This window comes from Equus asinus, chromosome 14 (assembly GCF_041296235.1).
Source record: "Equus asinus isolate D_3611 breed Donkey chromosome 14, EquAss-T2T_v2, whole genome shotgun sequence".
Taxonomy (NCBI): Eukaryota; Metazoa; Chordata; class Mammalia; order Perissodactyla; family Equidae; genus Equus; species Equus asinus.
Window position 1 is genome coordinate 2,363,218 of NC_091803.1, and position 23,701 is coordinate 2,386,918.

At 47.0% G+C, this 23,701-nt stretch overlaps 1 protein-coding gene across 2 annotated transcripts in view; it reads right to left on the reverse strand.

Annotated features, from left to right (window-relative positions):
- GNA12 (G protein subunit alpha 12) overlaps positions 1-22,999 on the reverse strand; it is a 112,999-nt gene extending 90,000 nt beyond the window's left edge. The window contains exon 1 of one of the 2 annotated variants that reach the window (XM_070484130.1): positions 22,568-22,999. In XM_070484130.1, the coding sequence (XP_070340231.1) occupies positions 22,568-22,879 (312 nt within the window). In that variant the 5' untranslated portion in view covers positions 22,880-22,999. The remainder of the gene's footprint in view (positions 1-22,567) is intronic. The other variant, XM_044746384.2, reaches the window with a different exon arrangement.
- Positions 23,000-23,701: the final 702 nt, after the last annotated feature.

Here is a 23,701-nt window from a genome sequence, read left to right on the forward strand (position 1 = left end):
GCACTGACAGCAGTGAGGGCACAGCGTGTCCCCAGATGACAAGCTCTCTGAGGTCTAAGGAAGAACTTCCTGGTGGCATAAGGAGGACAACGTGGGGAAGGTAACAGGAGCAGAGACCAGGACGAAAAGAAATGAGAAGCTTAGAGAACATGACAACCATTCTTTGGCCTTTCTAATCATGCCAATAATAAACCTCTGCAGATTTAGAAAAACAAAACTGTTTTGGAAGAGGCCCAATCACCACTCAAAAGAATTAGAACAATTCATTCAATAAGCACCTCAGAACCACCTGCTACAAGGAGACTACGAAAAACCAAGACGAAATCCTCAGCTTCAAAGGCTCTTGCATTCTAGTTGGCTAGACATAAAAAATTAACTAAAAAGATAAAAAATTTTAAAAGCATGCTGTAGACACAATAAGGTAGAAACTGTTATTATCTATAAAATGCGATGCAAATGGCTGATCTCGATGGAATAAAGGACATGTAGTAAAACTATGTGGAGAAAGAAAAAAGTTGTTTCATTTTCTATAAAATATAGGTGCATTCTAGAAAACAGAAGAAAAAACAAAATAAATCCCTTTAATTAGAGATAAATATTCACCATATTTTGGTGAAAGTCGTTATTGTGCCTCCCCCCCCCCCAATTTTATTGTTTTACTCAAAATTTGGGCTTTGAAAAACAGTTCACTCATTTTTCAGTTAAACCCATCGCCATATCTTCCATGTCTCAAAACCGTATTTTCAACATCAGTACCTTCCAAACATTTCCAGAACCTGAGCATTTCTCACGTCTCTCCTCCTAACGCCCTGGGCCCCCTGGAGCGGCGGCTGCCAGCAGCCCTTGAACGTCTAAGGCCGATGGTGTCGCTCCTCTGCCGAAAACCCTCAAATGGAGCCCGTGTCACTCAGTTAACGGCTGAGTCCCTCCGATGGCCTGCCCGGCCCCACAGGATCTGCACACCCCTTCTCGGGCCCCCTTTCCAGGGGGTCTCCTCCCCCATCCCGTGGCGCCACACTGGTTTCTAATGTCCAACCTAACCCGGCCTAGCGCCTCCACACAGGAAACCCCGATCCCAGCATCTGCCTGGGAACTCCTGCCTCCGCCCTTCCACTCAGGTGTCGCCTCTGACCGCGCGCTCTCCACGGCTCGCCTCCACCTCCCTCCCCCTGCTCTCCTTCTTCCCACAGCCCTTCTCACCTTCTAGCGGTTTGGAGAAGTTACCCACCGACTATGTCGCCATCTGTTAGGATGTAAGCTCTGGGAGGACAGGGGTTTGTTCCGTTTTGTTTTCACTGATGTATCCTAAGCACCTAACACACGGGAGGTGCTCAATAAAATGCAGTTGATTTAATGACTTGTCAACGGCTGTGTGGTGCCCATTACACACTGCACTGTAACCAAGCATCCCCCACTGCTGGCAGCTGGATGCCTCCAGATTATTAATATCACGAATTAGACTGCAGTGCAAATCCTCGCTATTCCAAGGGCGGTCTGAGGACCAGCAGCCCCACAAACCTCCTCCGGGAGCTCATCAGAAGTGCAGTGTCCCAGGCCCTCTTTCAGGCCACTGAGTTCGAATCTGCATTCTCTCAAGATTGCCAGGTGGCTCCACGCACACGGAAGGGCCTGGACCAGGGCGAGGTGAGGCCACATCCCAGGAGCATACCTCAGGGGGGCTCTCTCTCAGCCATGAGAAGCAATGCCTGCATCTGAGAGTGGCACCCCACTTGCGCCTCACCCATCCTGGCCCTGGGGACACGAGCCCTCGGGACCGTCTTCAGTCACCAAATTGCCCTCATGAGAGCTTATACCAATTTATTTATTTATTTTTAGGAAGACTAGCCCTGAGCTAACATCTACTGCCAATCCTCCTCTTTTTGCTGAGGAAGACTGGCCCTGAGCTAACATCCGTGCCTACCTTCCTCTACTTTATATGTGGGACGCGTGCCACAGCATGGCTTGATGAGCAGTGCATAGGTCCATACCCGGGAGCAGAACCGAACCCTGGGCCACGAAAGCCGAGCGTGAGAACTTAACCTCTGCGCCACTGGGCAGGCCCTAAGTCACTTCGGGTTCCCAGGAGGAAAGATAAATACGGTACACTCAAATTCGGGACTAAATACAAAGGTGTAGGGGCACAGAAGGAAACTCGGGGGGATAAATATCCTGATTTCATGCTCTCCCCTCCCTCCCTCCCTCTCGTCTCTGGCCAGGACTCTGCAGGGGCCAAAAAAAGGCCGGAAAGCACAAAACTGCCACAGATCAGCCCACAGGACAGAGAGCAAAGTGGAAAGGGCGGAGAGAAGACCTGGAGAGCCAACGTCACCTGGCGCGTGCCCCCATCCTCAATGCAAATAAGGCGGCACTTGCTACCTGAGCAAGGAGGTGGGGGCTTTCGTGCCGACATACAGCTACTGTGATCATTTCTGGCTCAGAAATTATTTGATCTGAAGGGAGATTAAGGGTCATGTACTGGGCAAGGAAGGAAGGACAGAAAAGCAGATAAGCCAGCAGGCTGGCTGCTGTGGAAACACAGGCGTAAAGCAACTCAGACCGCTGAAGACAACAAGTCTTTGAAGAACTTGTTTTCCGATTCCACACTCCCAACAGTCTCTAAAAATAATAAAACTCTAAAAATCACTGGCTATTTCCAATTCTTCCTCTGAGTGGTAAAAATTGTCATTAGCTCCTGAATATATACAGATACGGTGATCATTATAAAAGTATGATGAACTAGAATGACCTACAACTAGGATATACCAATATGTATGGGGGCTTTGGGGAGAAAAAAAAAGGAAGATTGCCAACAAATGTTAGCTCAAGGCCAATCTTCCTCACCAAAAAAAAAAAGCATAAAAGTATGATGAATCCTCACATAGGTTTCATTAAATAGGAAGAAGTGAAAGTCAAGTCAAAAAGAAGAGTCTTACTCAAAAGCAGACAAAACACATAAGCATGTGAAAAGATCCTCAATGCGATCAGGAAATGCAAATCAAAACCACAATAGCTAGACAAAAGAGATAACAGCAAGTGCTGATGAGGATCTGGAGAAACTGGAACCCTCACACACTGCTGGTGAGAACATAACAAGGTGCAGCCACTTTGGAAAACTGTCTGGCAGTTCCTCAAAACGTTCAACACAGAGTAACCATGCATTCCAGTGATTACGCTCCTAGGTATACAACCAAGAGAAGGGAAAACAGACGGCCACACATAAATGTTGACAGCAGCACTATTTATAAGAGCCAAAAGGTGGAAATGACCCAATGTCCATCAACTGATAAATGGATAAGCAGAACGTGGCACACCCATGCAATGGAATATTATGCAGACAAAAAAGGGAACGAAGCACTGATACACGCTACAACGGAGAAGAACCTGTAAACATCACGCTTCAGAGAATGAGAAGACAGCCAGAGACTGGGAGAGAAGAACTGAAAAAACACACATATGTTAGAAAGGACTTGTATCCAAAACATATAAAGAATTCTTAAAATTTAACAATAAAAACCCAAATAAATAATAGGCAAAAGACCTGAACCTCACCAAAGATAACCAGATGGCAAATAAACAAATGAAAAATGCTCATCATAAGTGATCAGGGAAATTCAAATTAAAACAATGAGATACCATACACACCTAACAAAATGGCTAAGATCCAGAACACTGACAACACCAAATGCTGACAGGGATGTGCAGCAACAGACTCATTCACTGCTGGTGGGAGCACAAAGCTGTGCGGCCACCTTGGAAGGCAGTGCGGCGGTTTCTTACAAAACTAAACACACTCTTACCGTGTGGCCCCGCCATCGCGCTCCTTGGTGCTTACCCAAATGACTTGCAAACTGAGGTCTACACAAAGCCCTGCACAGTGTTCCTAACGGCTTTATTCATAATTGCCAAACTTGGAAGCAACCAACATGCCCTTCAATAAACACATAAAAAACCAGGGCACATCCAGACAAAGGTATATGATTCAGCAATAAAAAGAAGTGAGCTATCAATTCATGAAAAGACACAGAGGAATCTTAAATGCATACTGCTAATGACAGACGTCAACCTGAAAAGGCTATAGACTGTATGATTCCAACTCTGTGACATTCTGGAAAAGGCAAAAGCATGGAGACAGTAAAAGATCAGTGGTTGCCAGGGGTGGGGAGGAAGAAAGGAGGGAGGGAAAAATAGGTGGAGAATGCGATTTTTCGGGTAGTGAACTATTCTGTCTGATACTATAGTGGCGGAAATGTTTGTCAAAACCCAAAGAAATGTGTAACACGAACAGCAACCCAAAGATAAACTATGGACTTCAGTTAATAACAATGTCTCAACTAGAGAATTAGAGAAAAATACAGAGAGCATACTAAAGCAACTTTAGCTGCCTAGGTGAAGTTTTTGATGTCCCAGAGAAATTCAGCCACTCGTCCTGAGTTAAAGCACCTCCACTGACCCCACCAGGGGCCATTCGGGGGGCCACTGCACAACCAGGCAGATCATGGGGACTGCGGCTAAGCTGCCAGCAGCGCAGAGGAGGGGGCTCAGTCAACAGGACTCACCCATGGACGGAAGGCGGGAAAGAGAGGTTTCAAAGACGATTAGGTTCTCAGACTGAACAACGAGGCAGACGCTGGGGTCACTTACTGAAGCGGCAGAGCGAAGCAGGACAAGGAGGTCAGGAGTTTGGTTTTACACGTCAAGTTCAAGATGCCCATCGGACAGAGGGGGAGGTGTCAGGGAGGCAGTGACACACGAGAGCCGGAGATGAAAGGGCAGAGTCAGGGCTATCTATGTAAATCTGGAAGTTACTGGTAGACGGATGAATCTTAGAGGACTAAGGACATCAGCTCTTTATCTTATGTTGTAAATACTGTTTCCCAGATCACGTGCACGCTCTTTGTCGCCAAGCAGAATTTTAGACATTGTTATGGAGTCAAAAAGGTCCACCCCCACGCGCTTATCATTTCTATCTTCAGTGTCATAATTTGAAAGGTCTTCCATATCCTGAGATGATAAAAGGACTCATCTACATTCTGTCCTAGCCTTTTCACAATCCATTTGTTAATATTTTTATCTTTAATCATATGGACTTGATTAATGTCTTAGAAGGGGACCTAACTCTCTTTTTTCCTAAGTGACTAGCCATTTTCCCAGCACCATGTACTCAATCATCCGTCTTTTCCCACTGTTCTGAAAGGCCCCCTTCATGATATTCTGAAGGCCCAGGTACCTGGATCCGTTTGAGACGCTGTTCTATTTCACTGATCCACTGTCTGTTCCCAAGCCAGGCCTTAATTACAGTAGCTTTGTAATACTTTAATATCTCTCACGGTAACTGCCCCAAACATGAGACATTTTTTCTGGAATTTTGCTAATTATTATCACATATTTATTTATCACGCAACCCTTAGAATCATTCTGTCAAGTTCCAAGGAAAATAAATTGGGATTTGACTGGCGTTGTGTTCAATTCATAAACTGGCATTTTTTACAATATCAAGAATTCCCACTCACAAAAAATAACCCAATTTTGCCCATCTTTTTTATGCTCTTCAGGAAAGTTTTCTGGCTTTCATCATGCCGGGTTTACTCACTTCTTGCTTATTCCAAGATATTTTATCCCTCCTGTTGATGTTATATTTTTCTGTGACAGGAAAGCACATATAGACACATGTTCATACATAAACATTTATTTTGTATTCAGCCACGCCTGGAACTGTTTTTAATTCCAATAACTTTTTGGATGATATTTTGGATTTACTATTAATGTTAATTTTGTCTTTTCTTTTCTAGAGATACAACTAATTTCTTTTTTCTTTTATTTAACTGACTAGAATCTCGAGAACCTCACTGAATTAGGAGATTATTAGATTGGCGTCCTTGACTTGTTCCAGTCTGAAAGAAGGATGTCTCTGAGATGCGGGATAATCTTTCCTCAAGTCAACACACCTACAGACACCTTGATTGCTAGGTACTTGTGACTGTATCTATTATTGAGCACTAAATGATTTCCTCCTGGGTCACGTCGTTTATATAAAATAGATTGGGAGACAGGATCAATGTTAAAACTATTTGGGGAAAAAAGACATAAGCAAGGAAACAATCACTAGAGTATTAATTACAAAAAGAATACAAAAGAAAATAACCATTCATGCACATTTATTATAATATATTGCTAATTAACTATGAAAACATTGGACAAAGTTTTTTTAGAAGGCTCAATTCAAGATTTAAGTCTTTTAATCTACTTCAAAAACACATTTAAAACATTCTCCTTATCCCCAATTCTTTATTTTTAAGAATGTTGGTTTTTTTTAAATAATGGAAGAATAGAAAAGGGCATGTTACTTTGTCAGAAGTTTTAATCTGTTCCAGATACTACAGGAAAGAGAGCTCAGGAGACTTGTGGCTCTTTTCCTGAAGTTACCGAGAATTAAGAAAGACTTAAGAAACAAGACAAGTTTCCAATTTAAAAAAATGCCGAAGATGCTGTGGTCTCCTCAGCAAATATTTACACATTCTGCAAATATTCAAGATTGCAAAAATTCTGAAGCAAGATTTAAACCACAAATTAAGTTAAAACACCTACAATTCAAAATGAAAACATCCTGCTAACTGTAGAGCAGTTAACGTAGAGGAAAAGGCTTTAAATAACCATGACTGGATCATTAAATCATATTCCTAAGGACTCATACTATCAAAGTACCATTACCAGGGCAGTCTCCAGAATAACGTTTACTATAGAAAATGTACTTTAAAAACAACACATTCATAATTGTTTCGTAGACACTTGGTATTTTGTTACTCTTTGGATCCTTTTTTCTGGGTGTCGCTACACATGTTTTTACAACAGGATCACAGTACACAAACCATTTGGTACTGAGTGTGGCAGCCTGAGTGTCCCGCTGAGTCCTGCACTGTATTGGACGCGAGATTCCGCTGTGGTTACGGTCACCTGTAACAATCATTGCACCGTGCTGGTTCCCAATCCACTACGGATACCACAGCAGAGGAAAAACTACAAACGACGGCTGGAAACATTATGGCCGCTGAAGCCGTACTCCCACTTTTTAAAAAGATGGGCCTCAGTAAATCAACACAGTCCACTGCCACCAACTTGTTAGGCTAAGTCACGTGTTTTTCTCATCTGAAATGCAGCCCCTTGCCTGGCCTTTCTCTTTTCTGTGAAGCTGCCACAGTTCACAAACAAGGTAACTGTGAAAGGGGCATTGAAAACTGTGAAGCCACACATGCAAAAGAAGTCCTCATTGTTACACGGCAGCAAGGGCAGGTGGGAGAAAGGCCAGAGTTCCTAAGGAACTTGGTAGGCGCCTGCCCGCGAGCCCTCTCCTGCTCGCACGTGTGCAGGCACCAGGAAGGAAACCAGCGCAACTGTGTCTGCTCTGGAGGAGCGCGGCTCAGCAGGTGGGAAGTAAATAAACCTCCCTCTCCCCAACCAGCTCCTCCTCTAGGAACAGACCCACACCTCACCGGCCCGTTCACCGAGGTGGACTACAAAGGGCTCACGGGGGCGACACAGATGGACCCAAGTGCAGAGGTCCACTGCAGTCCCTGCCTGCACAGATTATAAACCGGGAGGCGAGACAAGAACACAGCGGGCTGATCACCGGCAGACACCTTGACGTCCCTCTGTAACTTCTCTGGACATGGAAGTTTAGGCACAGTTTATACACAAACGCCTGAAGCAGTCCAGTGGTCTCGCCCTCTCCTAACTCCACAAGGATGGGGAGCAACGGAGGGTGGGGTGGGACACGTCCCCATGCGTCCTGGTTAACTTTCCACTCCGTTCCCTCCTATTTCTGACTTCTTAATGGCATCTCTAACGGTGTTGTCTGAGTTTTCAGTTTCTCTCATTAACTCTGCAATTTCCCTTTTCACCTCATTTTATTGCTTTATCATCCTTGAGCTCTTGTTCTCATCATCTACACGCTTACTTTCTTACACAACATAAAGCACTCTCGGGCACCTGGCTTCCGTTTCAGGGGTCACCGTCTTCTCCAGACTCAGCGTGCACTCGTCTTCTGCAGGCTGTGCCCCACCTGCTTTGCGGACACAGCACTGCCATGCCGTCCTTCCCACTTTCTCATGTTTAACTCCTCTTCTCAGACGGGCTCGAAGTTGACTCTTCCTGATGGCACTCTACCTTACCTGTCTTCCCAGACCAGAGCTGGTTTGACAGAGGGTTCTTATTTCACTAGCTGTCTCAGGGAGCGGAGAGGAAGAAAGGTGAAGTCTTGTCTGGGGTGAGTGGGTCTTCTTCTGCAGTCCTAGGAAACGTCCTCACCCGACGCTCACTCCCCCGGCTCCGCGGGCTTGGCTCAGCTCACGTTCCATCCCTGCCAAGGTCCTCTGCTTTTGAGCGCCTTCCCCCATTTTCCCAGGGCTTTTATTCCACACTCCGGGCCTGCTCCTCTCCAGATTGAAGGGGATCGGTGAGCATGTTCAGCGCCATGCTGACCCACCTTCTTCCCTCAGTGTTAGATTTGGGGGGTGGGGTTGAGGTCAAGAGATGCTCTACACGGCCCTAGCATCTTCTTTTTGCCCTTGGCTGCAGTGTTTTTGAAATAATACATTGGACCATTATGAAACTGCTATTTTGTAGGTCGAGATGAATAAAATATCAGAATTTCATATGGTTCAATCTACATGCGTAATGTTTCTTCTCCTTCCTTGATTATTTCTGGTGAATTTTTTATATTCACATGTTAAGATTATTGTTTAAAGATATGCACACAAATATATACACACACCTGCTTCCCACTGCAGCCAGAACTGGCTTGGCCAATAAGGCCCTGCCAGGTCTGCTCCCAGTTCTCTCTCCCCCACCTCCCCATCCAGCATTTCCACAGAGCTTTCTTTCATTCCTTACTAGCCAGCTTCTTTCTTGCCTTACTGCCTCAGGGCATTTGCTCGAGCCGCTTTCGTCTGCCTGAATTCTTTTCTTCCAGCTCCCCACAGAGCTGGTGCCTTCTCCTCCTGTACGATTCTGAACGTTTTCAGCCACGAGTCACAGACAGCCAACTAAAACCAGCACGGAGCAGAAGGACACGGTCCGCAGCTAAGGGCAGTGCTACCCACAGGGATAAGGAATCTCTGTCTCGTTCTTTGCTATAGCATAGCACCTGGGAAAGCTGTTGAATAAACAGAAGAACTCGAAAAGCTTTCACATCAAAGGAGGGTTTGTATTTTGTGCTGCTCCACAGAGCACTAGGTCAAACGGGTCCAAGTGTTTCAGAGTCACCTATAACAACCCAATGGCAAGGAAGCATGTTCAGTGAGGTGCGGGCAGCCATGGTGAGCGCCCGACCCAAGAGCTGCCTGAGCAAAGGCTGAAGCAGCACTTGTGGGAGACGTGTGGGAGGTGAGAAACTCCGCAACTCCAGGGTCCTGTCAAACCCGCAGAGCTCAGGCAAACTGGCAAGCACAGTCAGCATTCTTGATCGGTTCTGTTCTGCATCGGAAAACAGCAGGTGATGGCTCCCTTCAGGGACAACTACATTTATGCCTAAAATAATAATTAGCTTGCTATTTCCACTCATCCCTGAAAAAGCCCTGAACGGATTTTAGATGTCGACAAGGGATTTCCAGCCTAGAAGGTGACCCCAGGCAAATTCATACTCAGTGAGTCTTAATTTTTCCTTCTGCTCCCAAGGCTAGAATCAATTTGGAAATCAAAACAGGAGTCAGAGAGATGGAGATCAAAATACTGGCTTTCTTACTAATAAAAGCCAGATGGGAGAGCTTGGTTTTAGATTTGCAGCCAAGTAGGTGTGCTCACGGGCACAGCTGGACAAACACAGGGGGCCACCTCTATGGCTGATGGCACTAAGAAACAAGAAGGCACACTCCCTGTGGGCAGGATGGCTCCAGAGGAGAGAACCCAGAGGGAGCTGAGCTGGCCTGCTCACTTCCTTCTCCAAAACTCACCAGTCAAGCAAGCTCACTCCTCTTCCCCTGAGCAAAGGGGGTGAGGAGATGAAAATTACTGTGGCTGCCAGTCAAATGAAAATCCCTCCCCCCCAGAGTAAGCCCCTGCCCCACCCTACAGGGCTACTGAGAGGATCAAATAAGATAACAGCTAAGGTGCTTTAAACGCAAACAGGAAAACAACAGCTCCCAATACAAAGCAAAGGCATCCTTCCTTCCAGGCAGACGGGCAGCTTCGGCAGCATCTAGCGCGCGCGCACACACACCCACCCACCAAGCAGGCTTCCCAAATCGATGACTTTTGACGAGACATCTGCTTTAACCAGCATGTTCTGTAGTCCCGGTATGTTTGTTTAAAACGCCATCTCATTGCTCTACAGTCATCTCAAATGCATTCCGATAAGAAGGTAAATGACCAGTTTGCTATTTCTCAATTCTGACCAGCTCATCTCTCAGGCAGTTTCTCCTCCTTTTCCACATCACTCCACACTTTTAACAGAGTTTTCAGCCTCTATCTATCTAACCAAGTCATCAGAAGCCTGAGGAAAAAATGTTTCCTTTCACCCATCCTAAAACTAAAATTATGGAACTTTGTTTGCTTAAAAAAACACGTAAGTGGCCACAAAAATAGAAATAGTTTTTGGTCGTCTCCTGTGTGCCAACAATTGTGAATATATAGAACTGAATATCAGTGGAAAACACAGATTAAAAATCCTGCTAACGATGGGGCCGGCCCCGTGGCCGAGTGGTTAAGCTCGTGCGCTCCGCTGCAGGCGGCCCAGTGTTTCGTCGGTTGGAATCCTGGGTGCGGACCTGGCACCACTCATCCAGCCATGCTGAGGCGGCATCCCACATGCCACAACTAGAAGGACCCACAACTAAGAATATACAACTATGTACTGGGGGACATTGGGGAGAAAAAGGAAAAAACATAAAATCTTTAAAAAAAAAAAAAGTTAAAAAAAAATCCTGCTAACGAGTGTTATAAAAATGCCAGAACAAACCTGTGAAGCAGCTCTTCCTTTACCTGCGAGGGAAACGAGCAGAAGGCCAGACCTGAAGACACGGCCCCTCTCCTTCCTTGGTAAATGTCGAGCCTTTCGCTGGGAACACTGTGCATCTTGTCTACAAAGATGTTCATCTTTGACTTTACCTTGAAAATGAATGCAAAATGCAACACCCAGCGTTCGGTCGGTGACTGTGGGGCATGCTCGCCGAGCATTGGAAAGTTCTGTTACAAGGTTCTCAGAGCCCGAATCACCGATCTGGCCCTGTGACAGTCACTGCTAGACTAGTCCAGATGGATCTCACGCACCCTGTGGACGGTCTCCATGGCCTCCTTCAGCTAGGGTAGGGCTCCCTCTCCTTCCAGTGACTTAACCAGGGATGTCTCCTCTCCTGGGGTCCTGCTCTCCCCTGTGCTTCCTGGCCCCGCAGAAGCCAACCTGGCAGATAAGCACCATAACAAGGACTCCCCACTGTGCACTCTTCCACTCACACCGTGCACACAGCACAGCACAAACGGCCTGGCTTTGAACGACAGGCGCAGGGCTTCCTGTGGCCCCAACGTCTGGCCTGCCTTCCCCGGGCACAGCAGGGAGCCTCCCCCGGACTGCCCCAGACAGGCGCTCGAGGCTCTCGGCGGAAGCCATACCACGCACGATCAGCGGAACACTCCACCCAGGGAACGGCAATACTACCACGGCACAGGACACAAATTCTGAGTCTGAGTGCTCGCCTGGCTTAGAGTCTCTGCTCAGTCAGTCTAAGCAGTTGTTCGACTACTCGAGGCCTGGCTGCACTGGCTAACACCATGACCGTTCATTCAGGCCAGTCTTCGCTGCTGAGCCTGACGTCCCAGGGCCAGCTGACAAAGCTGGTGCCAGGCTTTTAGGCTAGACAGAAAAACAGATGACCAAGTTCAGAGAGGTGCCGCCTCCTTGGCTTCTGCCTCCTTAAGAAAGCAGGTCTGGGGACATCCAGAACAACTGCCGTGCTGCTCTCCAGTACTTTCTATGCACTTGCAAAAACTCCCTCTCCATCCTATGGATGCTGCACTTCCAAAGCACAAGTTCCAAACAGATTCGGTCCACCAACCAAAGCAGAGCGTGGGCTCTCTACCCGATGCTCCCGCGCAGAACGCAAGTCATGTTTTCCATTCCAGACGCCAACGCACCCGGACCTACCTGAACACTCAGCCTGACGTGAGACAAAGATCTTAACGCACAAAAGAATCATTCGGAAAGAGGAACCTATCACATGGTCAGCAACTCGTCTTCATACTTCGCTTACTCTAAAAGGGTAATCAGTTGAAACTAAGCAGCTGCTTTGTCCAGCCTGCCTGACAGAAGATGCGACGAGGACTCCCCTGCTTTTGTTTCGATACAAACAAACCGTAATAGCTGTAACATGAAACGGACCAGCCTGTCTTTCAGGAACGGCACTGCCCTTCAGGTAACGCAAGTCCGCACCAGGTCCATCACACAACAGCAGCTTCCTCGGTTGAACATCACCCTATAATTCCATCTCCTGATAAGCCTTAAGTTTAAATCTTCAGTTCCATTTAAAAGCGATAAGATCCACGTCCCCATTCTGGATTATGTAATAACAGAAAATAATTACGAGCTGTCGACACAACACTACCTACCATCAAGCACAGCTCTACTTCCAATCTCACCTGACAAATGGCTGAAGGTCAAATCTGGTCCCCTGAGACAGATTTGGTCAAAATAATCAAGACACCAACCTGAAAACTGGAGGGGAAGACCAATCGGCCTGTGCTCGGACACCCCAACAATGGCAGGGGCATCTCTCTGATTGAAAAAGATGTCTCCTGTTTTCCTGGCATCACCAAAGGACCAACCACGTGTGTCCACGTGTTCAAGTAACCTGCTCACTTAAATGCAACCTGCTCACAAGGCGATAAAAACGCACTGTTCTCTCAGACCCAGAAGCACAGTTACGCTTCCGCTCTCACGCACACCCACTGGAGGGTCAAGCCCAAAAAGTGATTCTTCTGAACCCAAGAAACAGACTCTGCAGGCCAGGAGTCCCAAAGCGCTTAAAACAACACAACACAGTGCAGGCTTCTTCGGAGTCCTGTGCGCCGTAGCGAAAAGTAAACGTGACCTAGCAAACAAGTCTTAAAAAAACAAAAGAAGAAAGGTTTTAATAATCACTATATTCCACAACAAACGTTCTTAAACTGAAGTCCACAGAGCACATGTAGGCCCACGTTGGGATTTACGACGTCCAGGGAAGTCCCTGAAACTATATGCATTTATATGAATTTTCCAGGGAGAAGGTCGACAGCTTTCAGCTAAAGAGTATTGTGACCACAGGTCTCTGGCACCCACCACATTATGACGAGTCCTTTGTACTAGAAAGTTCCACGTGGTTCCTACACTCACCCGTCTTTGATACCTCTACCTATGAGCATTCTGTCTTACGTGACAGACAAACATACGGCATCGAGAGGGTCCCATTTGTGTGCTCCTCTCCACCTGCTGAAACCCTATAGCGCCTTCAAAGCCCAGCTCGAACCACACTTCCCTAACAGGCTTTTCCAGATCCCGCAGCCAGAGCTCGTCATCCCCATCCTTGGGTAACCCGCCTCTCCACCGCTCAACGGTGTCTAACATGGTATACACTCAGACTCTACCTTAAGGCTACTAGTGTAAGCGTCTCCCCGGCCAGCCAGAGTGCCTGAGGGTAGGGACGGGGCAGCAGTCATCTTTACATGTGCCTTCCCCCGCCAGCACCCAGCACACCACCTTGGGTATACAACCAAAAACCGTTTGCTGAATCGAATTCTTTTGTTTCAGTGTCAACAAGAGACCACTAATTCTAACAATCTAATTCTTCACAAGGTTTCTAAATTATTAATACAAATATACATGAGGAAGGCCCACCTCTGAGTGGCTAAACGATACACCCATGCAATTATGTGTACGGCACTACGATTTCCAGCCCATGTAACAAAGGACCTTCAAACAGAGAACATTTTATTCATTTCTAACTAGATGCGAAATGCAGTAATTAAAAATGGCTCTTAAATTACAGGTGAGGGCGTGGAACCTCCGTGAGGTAAAGCCAAGCTGGCTGGAAGCCTTCCACACCAACACGAAGGCACGCGCTATCACCAGAGGCATCAGCACACAACTCCTGAAACACCAACTACGCGAACTGTAAAGACAGCCCATTTAGGAAGTGAGAGAATGTCATCTTTACATCATAAAAATAAAAGGAGGGGCCGGCCCAGTGGCACAGCAGTTAAGTTTGCACGTTCTGCTTGGGCGGCCCGGGGTTCGCCGGTTCGGATCCCGGTGTGGATATGGCACCGCTTGGCATGCCATGCTGTGGTAGGCGTCCCACATATAAAGTAGAGGAAGATGGGCACGGATTTTAGCTCAGGGCCAGTCTCCCTCAGCAAAAAAGAGGAGGATTGGCAGCAGATGTTAGCTCAGGGCTAATCTTCCTCAAAAATAAATAAATAAATAAATATAAATAAAAAGAATGAATAGGAAGACTTACTGGGAATATTTACAGGAAGTCAAAGCAACCTGTGGATTCAAATAATCCACTGCAGAGGGTGGTGTGAGGGAATGAAGTCAAAGAAATGACATGTTCAAATTCAGGCACAGCTGTGATCACGGAGGAAGAGCCCTGAACCTGGAATCAATCGAAAGACCAGGATGACAGGACTCCGGGTTCCCAAGATGGAGCAGCTCCATTCCTTGCAGGTCCTCCCCTTACGACTAAGACGCTCTGGACACGGCACAGCAACAAGCACAGAGAAGAAGGAAGAAAGAAGAGGGCAGGTGCCTGGGACCTTGGGACCTGTGGAAGGACCTGGCCATGAGCGCCCCAGGGTCCTCACTGCCTCCCACCTGTCCAGGACGGGGCTGACAGAGCTCCAGGAAGAGCTGTTGCCCTAGGCAAAGGATCAGGAAAAGGGGAGTCTTACAACAGAAATTCTGGTATCATCCACCCTGCTTCAGCCAAATACCAACAGAACACCGGCAGACGGGGCCCTCTGAGGTCTCAGCGGGACTGAAAGGGAGGTTGATCTCCCCGGCTTCCTGCCCCACAGAACCAGCGGGCATGTCCAAGTGGCCTGACAGGTAGTGTTGGTAGGGCCAAGCAGGGATCTCATCTCCCACCCCGCCTGCCTAGAAACACAGGAGGTGACACAGGAGTGTCAATGGGGAGCCGAGCCTCCACCCCGACCCAGGCCCAGCTGTAGCAGGAGGAGCCTGTCGCTCTGCTGCCCCTCCCCTCCCTGGTGTCAGCTGGGAGTGGGGCGGGTACCGAGGCTACAACCCCACTCAACAAGGCAACAGAGTCTCAGGGACCTGGAGGTCAGTGACAAGAGCTAACACCCCCATCACCAGAGTCTCAGAAGGAGGGGAGAAAGAAAGTGGGACTGAAAAAGTCTTTGAAGAAATAGCAGCTGGAAACTTCCCAATTTTGGCAAACGACATAAATGTACAGATTCAAGAAGCTGAGCAAACCCCAAATGCATTAAACTGAAAGAAACCTACGTCGACACAAATCATAATGAAACTCTGGAAACTGAAGACAAAGGCAAAGTCTTATAAGCAGCCAGAGAGACAACATACTGACATAGGAACAGCAATTCAAATGACAGTAGATTTCTCATCTGAAACCAGGGAGGCCAGAGAAACGGGGCACAGTTTTCAAGCACTGAGAGAAAAGAAGTGTCAGCTGTGACTTCTATAGCAGGCAAAGGCATCCTTCAAGGATAAAGGGGAAATAAAGGCATTCTTGGATGAAGGAAAGCTGAGAGAATTTGTCCTAAGCAAACCCACTTATAAAAAATGGCTAAAGGAAGTTCTTCAAACAGAAAGGCGGGGGTAACGGGAGAAGACTTACAACTTCAGGGAGGAAAGAACACCTTCGGAACTGGCACAGATAGGGGTAAATAAAACTATCTACTTCTCATGAGTTTCTTAAATCGCATCTGATGATTGACATAAAGCCATCTGATCTGGTACTCAATAAGAAATACGACATTGACATTTAAACAGTCGGGAAGGTAAAGGGATCCAAAGAGAAGTACCATTTCCACACTTCACTTAGGCTGTAAAACACTGATGCCGGCAGACTCGGGGGAGTGAAGAATGTACAGTGTAACCTCAGGCAACCACCAAGAAAACTACACAAAGCTTTGATCGACAAACTCAAAGATTAATCACCAATCAATCAATCAAGATGGAATCCTACAATATGTTTAAACAACCCACAGGAAGGTAAAAAAACAGAAGAAATAAACAGAAAGTAAAAAAATAACATGGGAGACTTACGCCCCAAGATATTAACTACCTTACCTTAAGTGTAAACGGTCTAAGCACACAAATGAATTAACAGAGATGGCCAGAGGAGGGAAAGAAAATATGACGTAACGGTATGCTGTCTATAAGAAATTCACTTCAAGACAACCATGCGGGTAGGTTAAAAGGATGGAAAACATATCATGAAACTATTCATCAAAAAAACAAAAAGGAGTGGCTATATTATAGTATCTGATAAGACTTCAGAGCCAAGAAAATTACTAGAATCAAAGAAGGTCTATATTATAATGATAAAAGGACCAATCCACCAGGAAGACATAAGAATCCTAAGTGTTTACAAACCACACAACACAGTCAAAACACGCAGAGCAAAACGTGACAGAACTGAAGCAGGAACAGACAAATCCGCAATTACAGCTGGACGCTTCAACACCTCGCTCTCAGCGACTGACAGAACCGCTAAACAGACAGTCCGCGAGGACACGGAACTCAACACCACGATCAACCAACAGGACCCAAACAACATATGGTAGAAAACTCCAAACAGAACACACATTTTTCTCAAGTGCCCGTGGAACGTTCACCAACATAGGCCCACAGAACATATATCAAGATAGACCATGTTCTGGGCCATAAAACAAACCTCAACAAATTGAAAAGAACTGAAATCAGACAAAGTATGTTCTTTCACCATAATGGAGTCACAGAAATCAATAACAGATAAACAGAAATCAATAACAGATAAAAGGCAAATCTCTAAACTCTCAGAAATTACAACACACTTCTAAATAATCCATAGGTCAAAGAAGATATCTCACAAGAAATCAAAATATCAAAATATGTGGACACAGCTAAAGCTGTGCTGAGGGGGATACTTAACAGCACTTAAAACGCTTACATTAGAAAGAGGACAGGGGGACTGGCCGACTGGTGCAGCAGTTGAGTTCACACATTCAACTTCGGCGGCCTGGGGTTTGCCGATTCAGATTCCAGGTGTAGACATGGCACCGCTTCGCAAGTCATGCTTTGGCAGGCGTCTCACATATAAAGTAGAGGAAGATGGGCACGGATTTTAGCCCAGGGCCAGTCTCCCTCAGCAAAAAAAAAAAAAAAAAAAGGAAAGGTCTTGAATAAATAATCTAAGTCTCTAACTCAAGAAACTATGGAAAAAAGAGTAAAATAAACCCAAAGCAAGTAGAAGAAAGGAAATAACAGAGCAGAAATACAACAAATTAAAAACAGGAAAACTATAAAGAAAAATCAACGAAATAAAAAACTGGTTCTTCAGGGAAAAACAAAAAATCAATGAAAGTGATAAACCTCCACGAAGACTAACAAAAATAAAAAGACACAAATCACCAATATCAGGAAAGAAACAGAAGACAGGACTACTCTCACCACTCTCACTCAGCATAATACTGGAGGCGCTAGCCACTGCAATGAGGCAGGAAAAAGAAAGAAAAGGCACACCTATTTGTGAAAGAAGAAATAAAACTGCCCCTGCTTGCAGATAACATGACGATCTATGTAGAAAATCCCAAGGAATCGATAGGAAAGCTCTTAGAACCACGTATTCAGTTATGACACAGGATCAAGACACAAAACTCACTCACCTTGCTGTATACGAACAACGAGCATGTGCAAACTGAAAATAAAAGCACAAAATCATTTACGATTGCTCTAAAGAAAACAAGACATGTACAGGATCCGTATGCTGATAATTGCAAAACGCTGATGAAAGAAATCAAAGATGACGTAAATAAACAAGGCCATGTCACGGTCGTGGATTGGAACACTCAACCAAGTAGAGACGTCAATTCTCCCCAGACTGACCTGTAGGTTGAACGCAATTGCTATCAAAATCCCAGCAAGGTTTTTTATAGACACAGACAAGCTTATTCTAAAATTTATATGGAAAAGCAAAGGCCCTAGAATAGCGAAAACAATCTTGAAAAAGAAAAATGAAGCGGGAGAAATCACTCTGATATTAAGGCCTACTACATAGCTACAGTAATGAACACAGTGTGATACCAGCAGAAGGAGAGACATACAGATCAGCGAAACAGAATAGAAATCTGAGAAACAGACGCCCCCCCCCGCCCCGCAATTTGATTTTTGACAAAGGTGCAAAAGCAAGTCCATGGGAGAAGGACAAGCTTTTCAACAGATAGTCCTGGAAAAACTGTACATAGGAAAAAAAAAAAGAAACTCAACTTAAACCTCATACCTTACACAAAAATTAACTCAAAATGGATTATGGTCTTAAATGTAAAATATACAACTGTAAAACCTTGAGGAAAAAAAATAAGAGAAAACCTTTGAGGTCTAGGGTTAGGTAAAGAGTTCTTAGACTTGACACCAACGCATGATCCATAAAGCAAAAAAGCTATCAACTAGACCTCATCAAAATTAAAAACTATCGTTTTGTGAAAGACCTTGCTTAAAGGATGAAAAGTCAAGCTACAGACTGGGAGAAAATATTTGCAAACCACATATTTGGCAAAGGACTAGTATCTAGAACATACCAAGAACCCTCAAAGCTCAACAATAAAGAAACAAGCAACCTAATTAGAAAGAGACATTTCACCGAAGAGGACATACAGACGGCGCACAGGCACACGAAAAGACGTTCAACGTCATTAGCTACGAGGGAAATGCAAATTAAATGGCAATGAGATAGCACTTACACACCTGTCGGAACGGCTGAAAGAAAAAGTGACAACGCCAAATGCTGGTGCGGACGCAGAGAAACTGGATCACTCGCACACTGCTGGGGGGAAGGTACAATGGTACAACCACTTTGGAAACAGTGTGGAGTTTCTCATAAAACTAAACACGCAACTATCACACAACTGAGCAACTGTGCTCTTGGGCATTTATCCCACATGTATACATGAACATGTATGTCACAGAAGATTTAATTCACATGAGGCAGAAACTGGAAACAACCCAGACATCCTTCAATGGGTGAACGGGTAAATGTTGCACTGGGGGAAATCCATACCATGGGTACTACTCAGCAACCAAAAGGCATGAGCTATCGATCACCAATATACGCAACAATTTGGGTGAATCTCCAGGGAATTAGGCTGAGTGATAAAAGTTGATTCCAACAGGTCACATTTTGCATAATCCCGTTTATAAAATATTCCTGAAATGACAAAATTATAGAATTGGAGAATAGATCAGTCACTGCCAGGTCAGGGACGGGCAGAAGGGAGGAAGTGCCTATAAAAGGCAATGCGAGGGATCCTTGGACACGGGGATGTTCCGTATCTTGACTTTCTCAATGTCACTATCTTGGTTGTGATACTGTGATACTGTGCCTTGCAAGATCTTACTACGGAGGAAAACTGGGGAGAGGGGACATGAGACCTCCGTATAATTTCTTACAACTGCCTGGGACTCTAAAACTATCTCAAAGTTAAGAAAAACAAAAAGACCAGGTTTGGTTCCCAGCTCTGTCACCTGCTAAGTAGGCAACTGACCTTGCGCAGATTTTAAATTCTCTATCTTCAATTTCCTCATTGGCTAAATGGGCTAATACCATCCATAGTCTCATGAAAATTAAATGCCATACAGGAAAGAGCCTGGCAACGTGCATATTTAAAAATAGCCTAGGGGCCGGCCCAGTGGCACAGCGGTTAAGTTCACACGGTCCGCTTTGGCAGCCCGGGGTTTGCCAGTTCAGATCCTGGGTGCAGACATGGCACCGCTTGGCAAGGCATGCTGTGTTAGGCGTCCCACATATAAAGTGGAGGAAGATGGGCACGGATGTTAGCTCAGGGCCAGTCTTCCTCAGCAAAAAGAGGAGGATTGGCAGCAGATGTTAGCTCAGGGCTAATCTTGTCAAAAAAAGAAAAAGAAAAAGAAAGAAAAGCCTGTTAACACTAAATCTTTTTGTAGATGCAAATATTATTCTGAACTGTATCATTCAAAGGCACTAAAGCCACTACAAAGCACTTTATTTAAAAAGCTTCTTCCCGGGGACTGGCCTTGTGGTACAGCAGTTAAGTTTGGCACACTCTGCTTCCATGGCGGGGGTTCACGGGCTCGGATCCCAGGCGCAGACCTACACCACTCGTCAGCCATGCTGTGGTGGCAACCCACATATAAAGTGGAAGAAAACTGCTACAGATGTTAGCTTAGGGCTAATCTTCCTTGAGCAAAAAATAAATAAAAAGTTTCTTTGTAAAGTGATCTGTCCAAATAAAAATGGGGGGGAGGGTAATTTTTGGGTTTAGACTGAAAGCTGAATTTCTAACTAGTTATTGAAAGAGTCACCACAGATAAAGTGAGTTTAATATGGAACCGCAATTAGTAAAAAAAGTTGGGAAGGAAAGTAGGATAGCGGTTAACAAATCCTGTTTCTGTTGATAAGGAAGTCAGTAAAAGTTAATGTTAAGGTTAAGACTGAGTTTTCCAAAACACACTTAATACACTGATTTAGATTTAAGATTCTACGTTTCTAAACATTTTCTCCACCTCCCGAGTTGAAAGAAACAGGGAGACAGTCAGCCAAATCTTTATACTCTTACACCTGCCTGGTTCGGAAGTTCAGAAAAGCAGCCAAAAATCTGGCTCTGTGACAGAGAGAGACAATCGAATGCACTTTAGCCCAGAAGACGAGGGGAATTTTAAACACACAGCCCATCCCCAGAATCACACTGGGCACCCAGCCTTTAAAGTTTACGAAGCACTGGGCCAGAGCGCTGACTCACAGGCAGGCTTTTGAAAGAGGTGAAAAGGGGTGTTTTATCATTCAAATTATTCTCTTCCCGTCAGGATCCTAAAAGAGCTATTTCTCTTAAAATGAAGTAGGTCAATAACAAATACATAAAGTGGGGATACTGGTGCTGACGCAAGCCTGGAGGAAGGCAGGCCTGGACGTCCGGAGGCCAGGGTTCCAGCATCCAGGCCCCAGCAAGGAGCCTGTTCATCTCCCAGGCCCACGCTTCCCCAGGGCTGAAGGGAAAGAAATGTACCGGACGGACGGGGTTTCTACAGCCCTTTGCTAAATTTAAAGTCCTTCGGGCGCCATAAAATCTAGTCTCCAGGCAGCTTTCTGGTATGACAAGCTAGCTTCCTTCTGCCTCTGCTCGGAGACAGCTTCCCTCATACCTGTAATTTGGCTTCCCCAAAATGGGTCTGGGAAAGAGTAAGCCAGGGGACAAGAAAAGGGTAGAGGTAAAGTAAAAAAAAAAAAATAAAAAAGGAGGAAAGGACCCTATCAAGGTGCAGGATAGACTCCACTCTCTCCTCCCCGTCACTTTGCTCCTGGTTTCCTTTCTTTGGGACCCTGTGTAGCACAGGTTCTCAGGACAGAGAGACGAGAACCCAGACTTTGTCCACTGTACAGTTTTTTTTTTTTTTTCACAAATAAGTTGCAAATAAGAATGGGGCGAGAGACAGGAGAACATCTTAAGGATATCTTAAGAGAGATATTAAAAATTGCAATGTAAGGATTTAATCTATATCCTGATGGAAACAAACAAAACAATTAGGCAACAAAGGAGGAAATTGGAACACTGGCAGGATATTTGAGGATATTAAGGAGTTACTGTTAACTCTTAAGGCTGGAGACTGATAAGGGTACCGTGGCTATGTTTTTTAAGCCAGGCCTTATCTTTTGGCGATATATACCAAAACATTTTCTAATAAAGTTTTACAATGTCTGGGATTGGCTTCAAAGAACACAGGCGCAGAGGATACAGGGGAAACAAGACCGGCACTGAATTGATCGTTGCTGAAGTTGGGGTGGGGGGTGGGGTGGCGTGGGTACACAGAGTTCGTTCTATTCTACTTTGTATCTTGTTTGAAAATTTCCCAATACACAGCTTAAAAGGAGAGACTTGGCGGCCGGTTTCCCCTGCAGTCCACACTGCTCTTCTGCACTTACTGGAAGGGGAGGCCCAGGATGGCTCCCCGACCCCAGGAGGCCGGCAGCAAGAAACGCGCAGGGGGGCGTCCCCGACCCGGAGTCCAGGAGGGGGGGCCCTCCCCACTACCAAGACTCCCCACCCATCCCCAGCCCCCCCAAATCCCCACAAGCTGCCCAGCTTTTCCGCCTCCACCGCCCCCAAGTCCCCGAGAAGGGCAGAGGCGAAGGCGATCAGGCCGACGGGGAGCAAGGGCGCGCATCCTTGGCCGGCCCCCCAAGACTGGGAGCATCTGGAGCTGCACCCGGGTCAGGGGGCAGATGGAGGAGGGTGGGGGGCCGCGGTCCCGGCCGGGGCGCGGCGGTCCCCGGGCCGCCCCTGCGCGCACCTGGGCGCAGGTGTGCGGGCGGGGCGGCGGGGGCGCGCGCACCTTGAGGATGTTGTCGAAGATGGTGTCGCGGAACTCGAGCAGCGCCTTCTGGTCGAACTCGCGGCCGTGGATGATGCGCATCTGCTTGAGGAAGGTGGACTTGCCGCTCTCGCCCGCGCCCAGCAGCAGGATCTTGACGAGGCGCCGCACCGCGCGCCGCTCGCGGGCCAGCCCCGCGTCGATGTCCCGGCTGCGCCGCCGCGCCTCGCGCTCCGCGTCGCGGGCCCCGCCGCCGCCCCCCCTGCGCTCGCGGGCCCCGCCGGCCTCGGCCGGCAGCAGGCAGCGGCTGAGGGTCCGCACCACGCCGGACATGGCCGCTCAGGCCATGGACCCCGCCGCGGGCGAGGCGAGCCCCGCGGGGCACCGGCCGCTCCCTCAGGCCGCGTCCGCCGCCGCCGCCCCGAGGCCCGCTCTCGCCAGCCGCTCGGCCCCGGCGGAGGGGCGGGGCGGCGCCACCCGAGGCCCGGCGATTGGGCCGGCTGCCGTCCATCCGGACGAACGGGCCCTCCGATTGGGCCGTGCCACGCAGAGGGGCGGGCATCCTTCCGGCCCTCGGGGCGGGGTCGGCGCCGAAAGAGGCGGGACCTTTGGGGTGGAGGCGCTTCTCATTGGACGCCCGGGCTGAGGTTCTTTCCTGCAGAATGAAAGGGAGGCGGGGTCGTCGGGGAGGCGGGGCGGCCGTCCTCCATGACCGATCTTGATTGCTCTAGGGGCACGTCAATCACGGTGAGCGGGCTTGGGATTGGGGGTTTCGAGAATCGGGGCGGGACCAGAAGTGCCAGGTGTACAGAAAGACTCGCCGTGGGCTCCCAGATTGGGTCAACCTGTGAGATCAAGGAGGTTCGCGGAGTGGACTCCACGTTCCCTGAAAGCTGGGGAATGCTGACAAGAGGTCCCCCTGCGCGTCTTATGTTTAGAGAGAAATCTGTTCCCAAACTATTTTACTTTCAGAAACGCTGGGCGCGGGGATGACACATATATTTCAAATAAATGCACCCTTTGAGAGTGGCGTGGCTCTCTCGGTAGCTTTTCTCAAAGCTTTTCAAAGATCTAAAGATTTTAATCATCAAAATCACCAGAAACCCGTCGAAAAAGCATTGCGGAGTCCAGTGATTGAGAGCGTGGTCTGGAGTT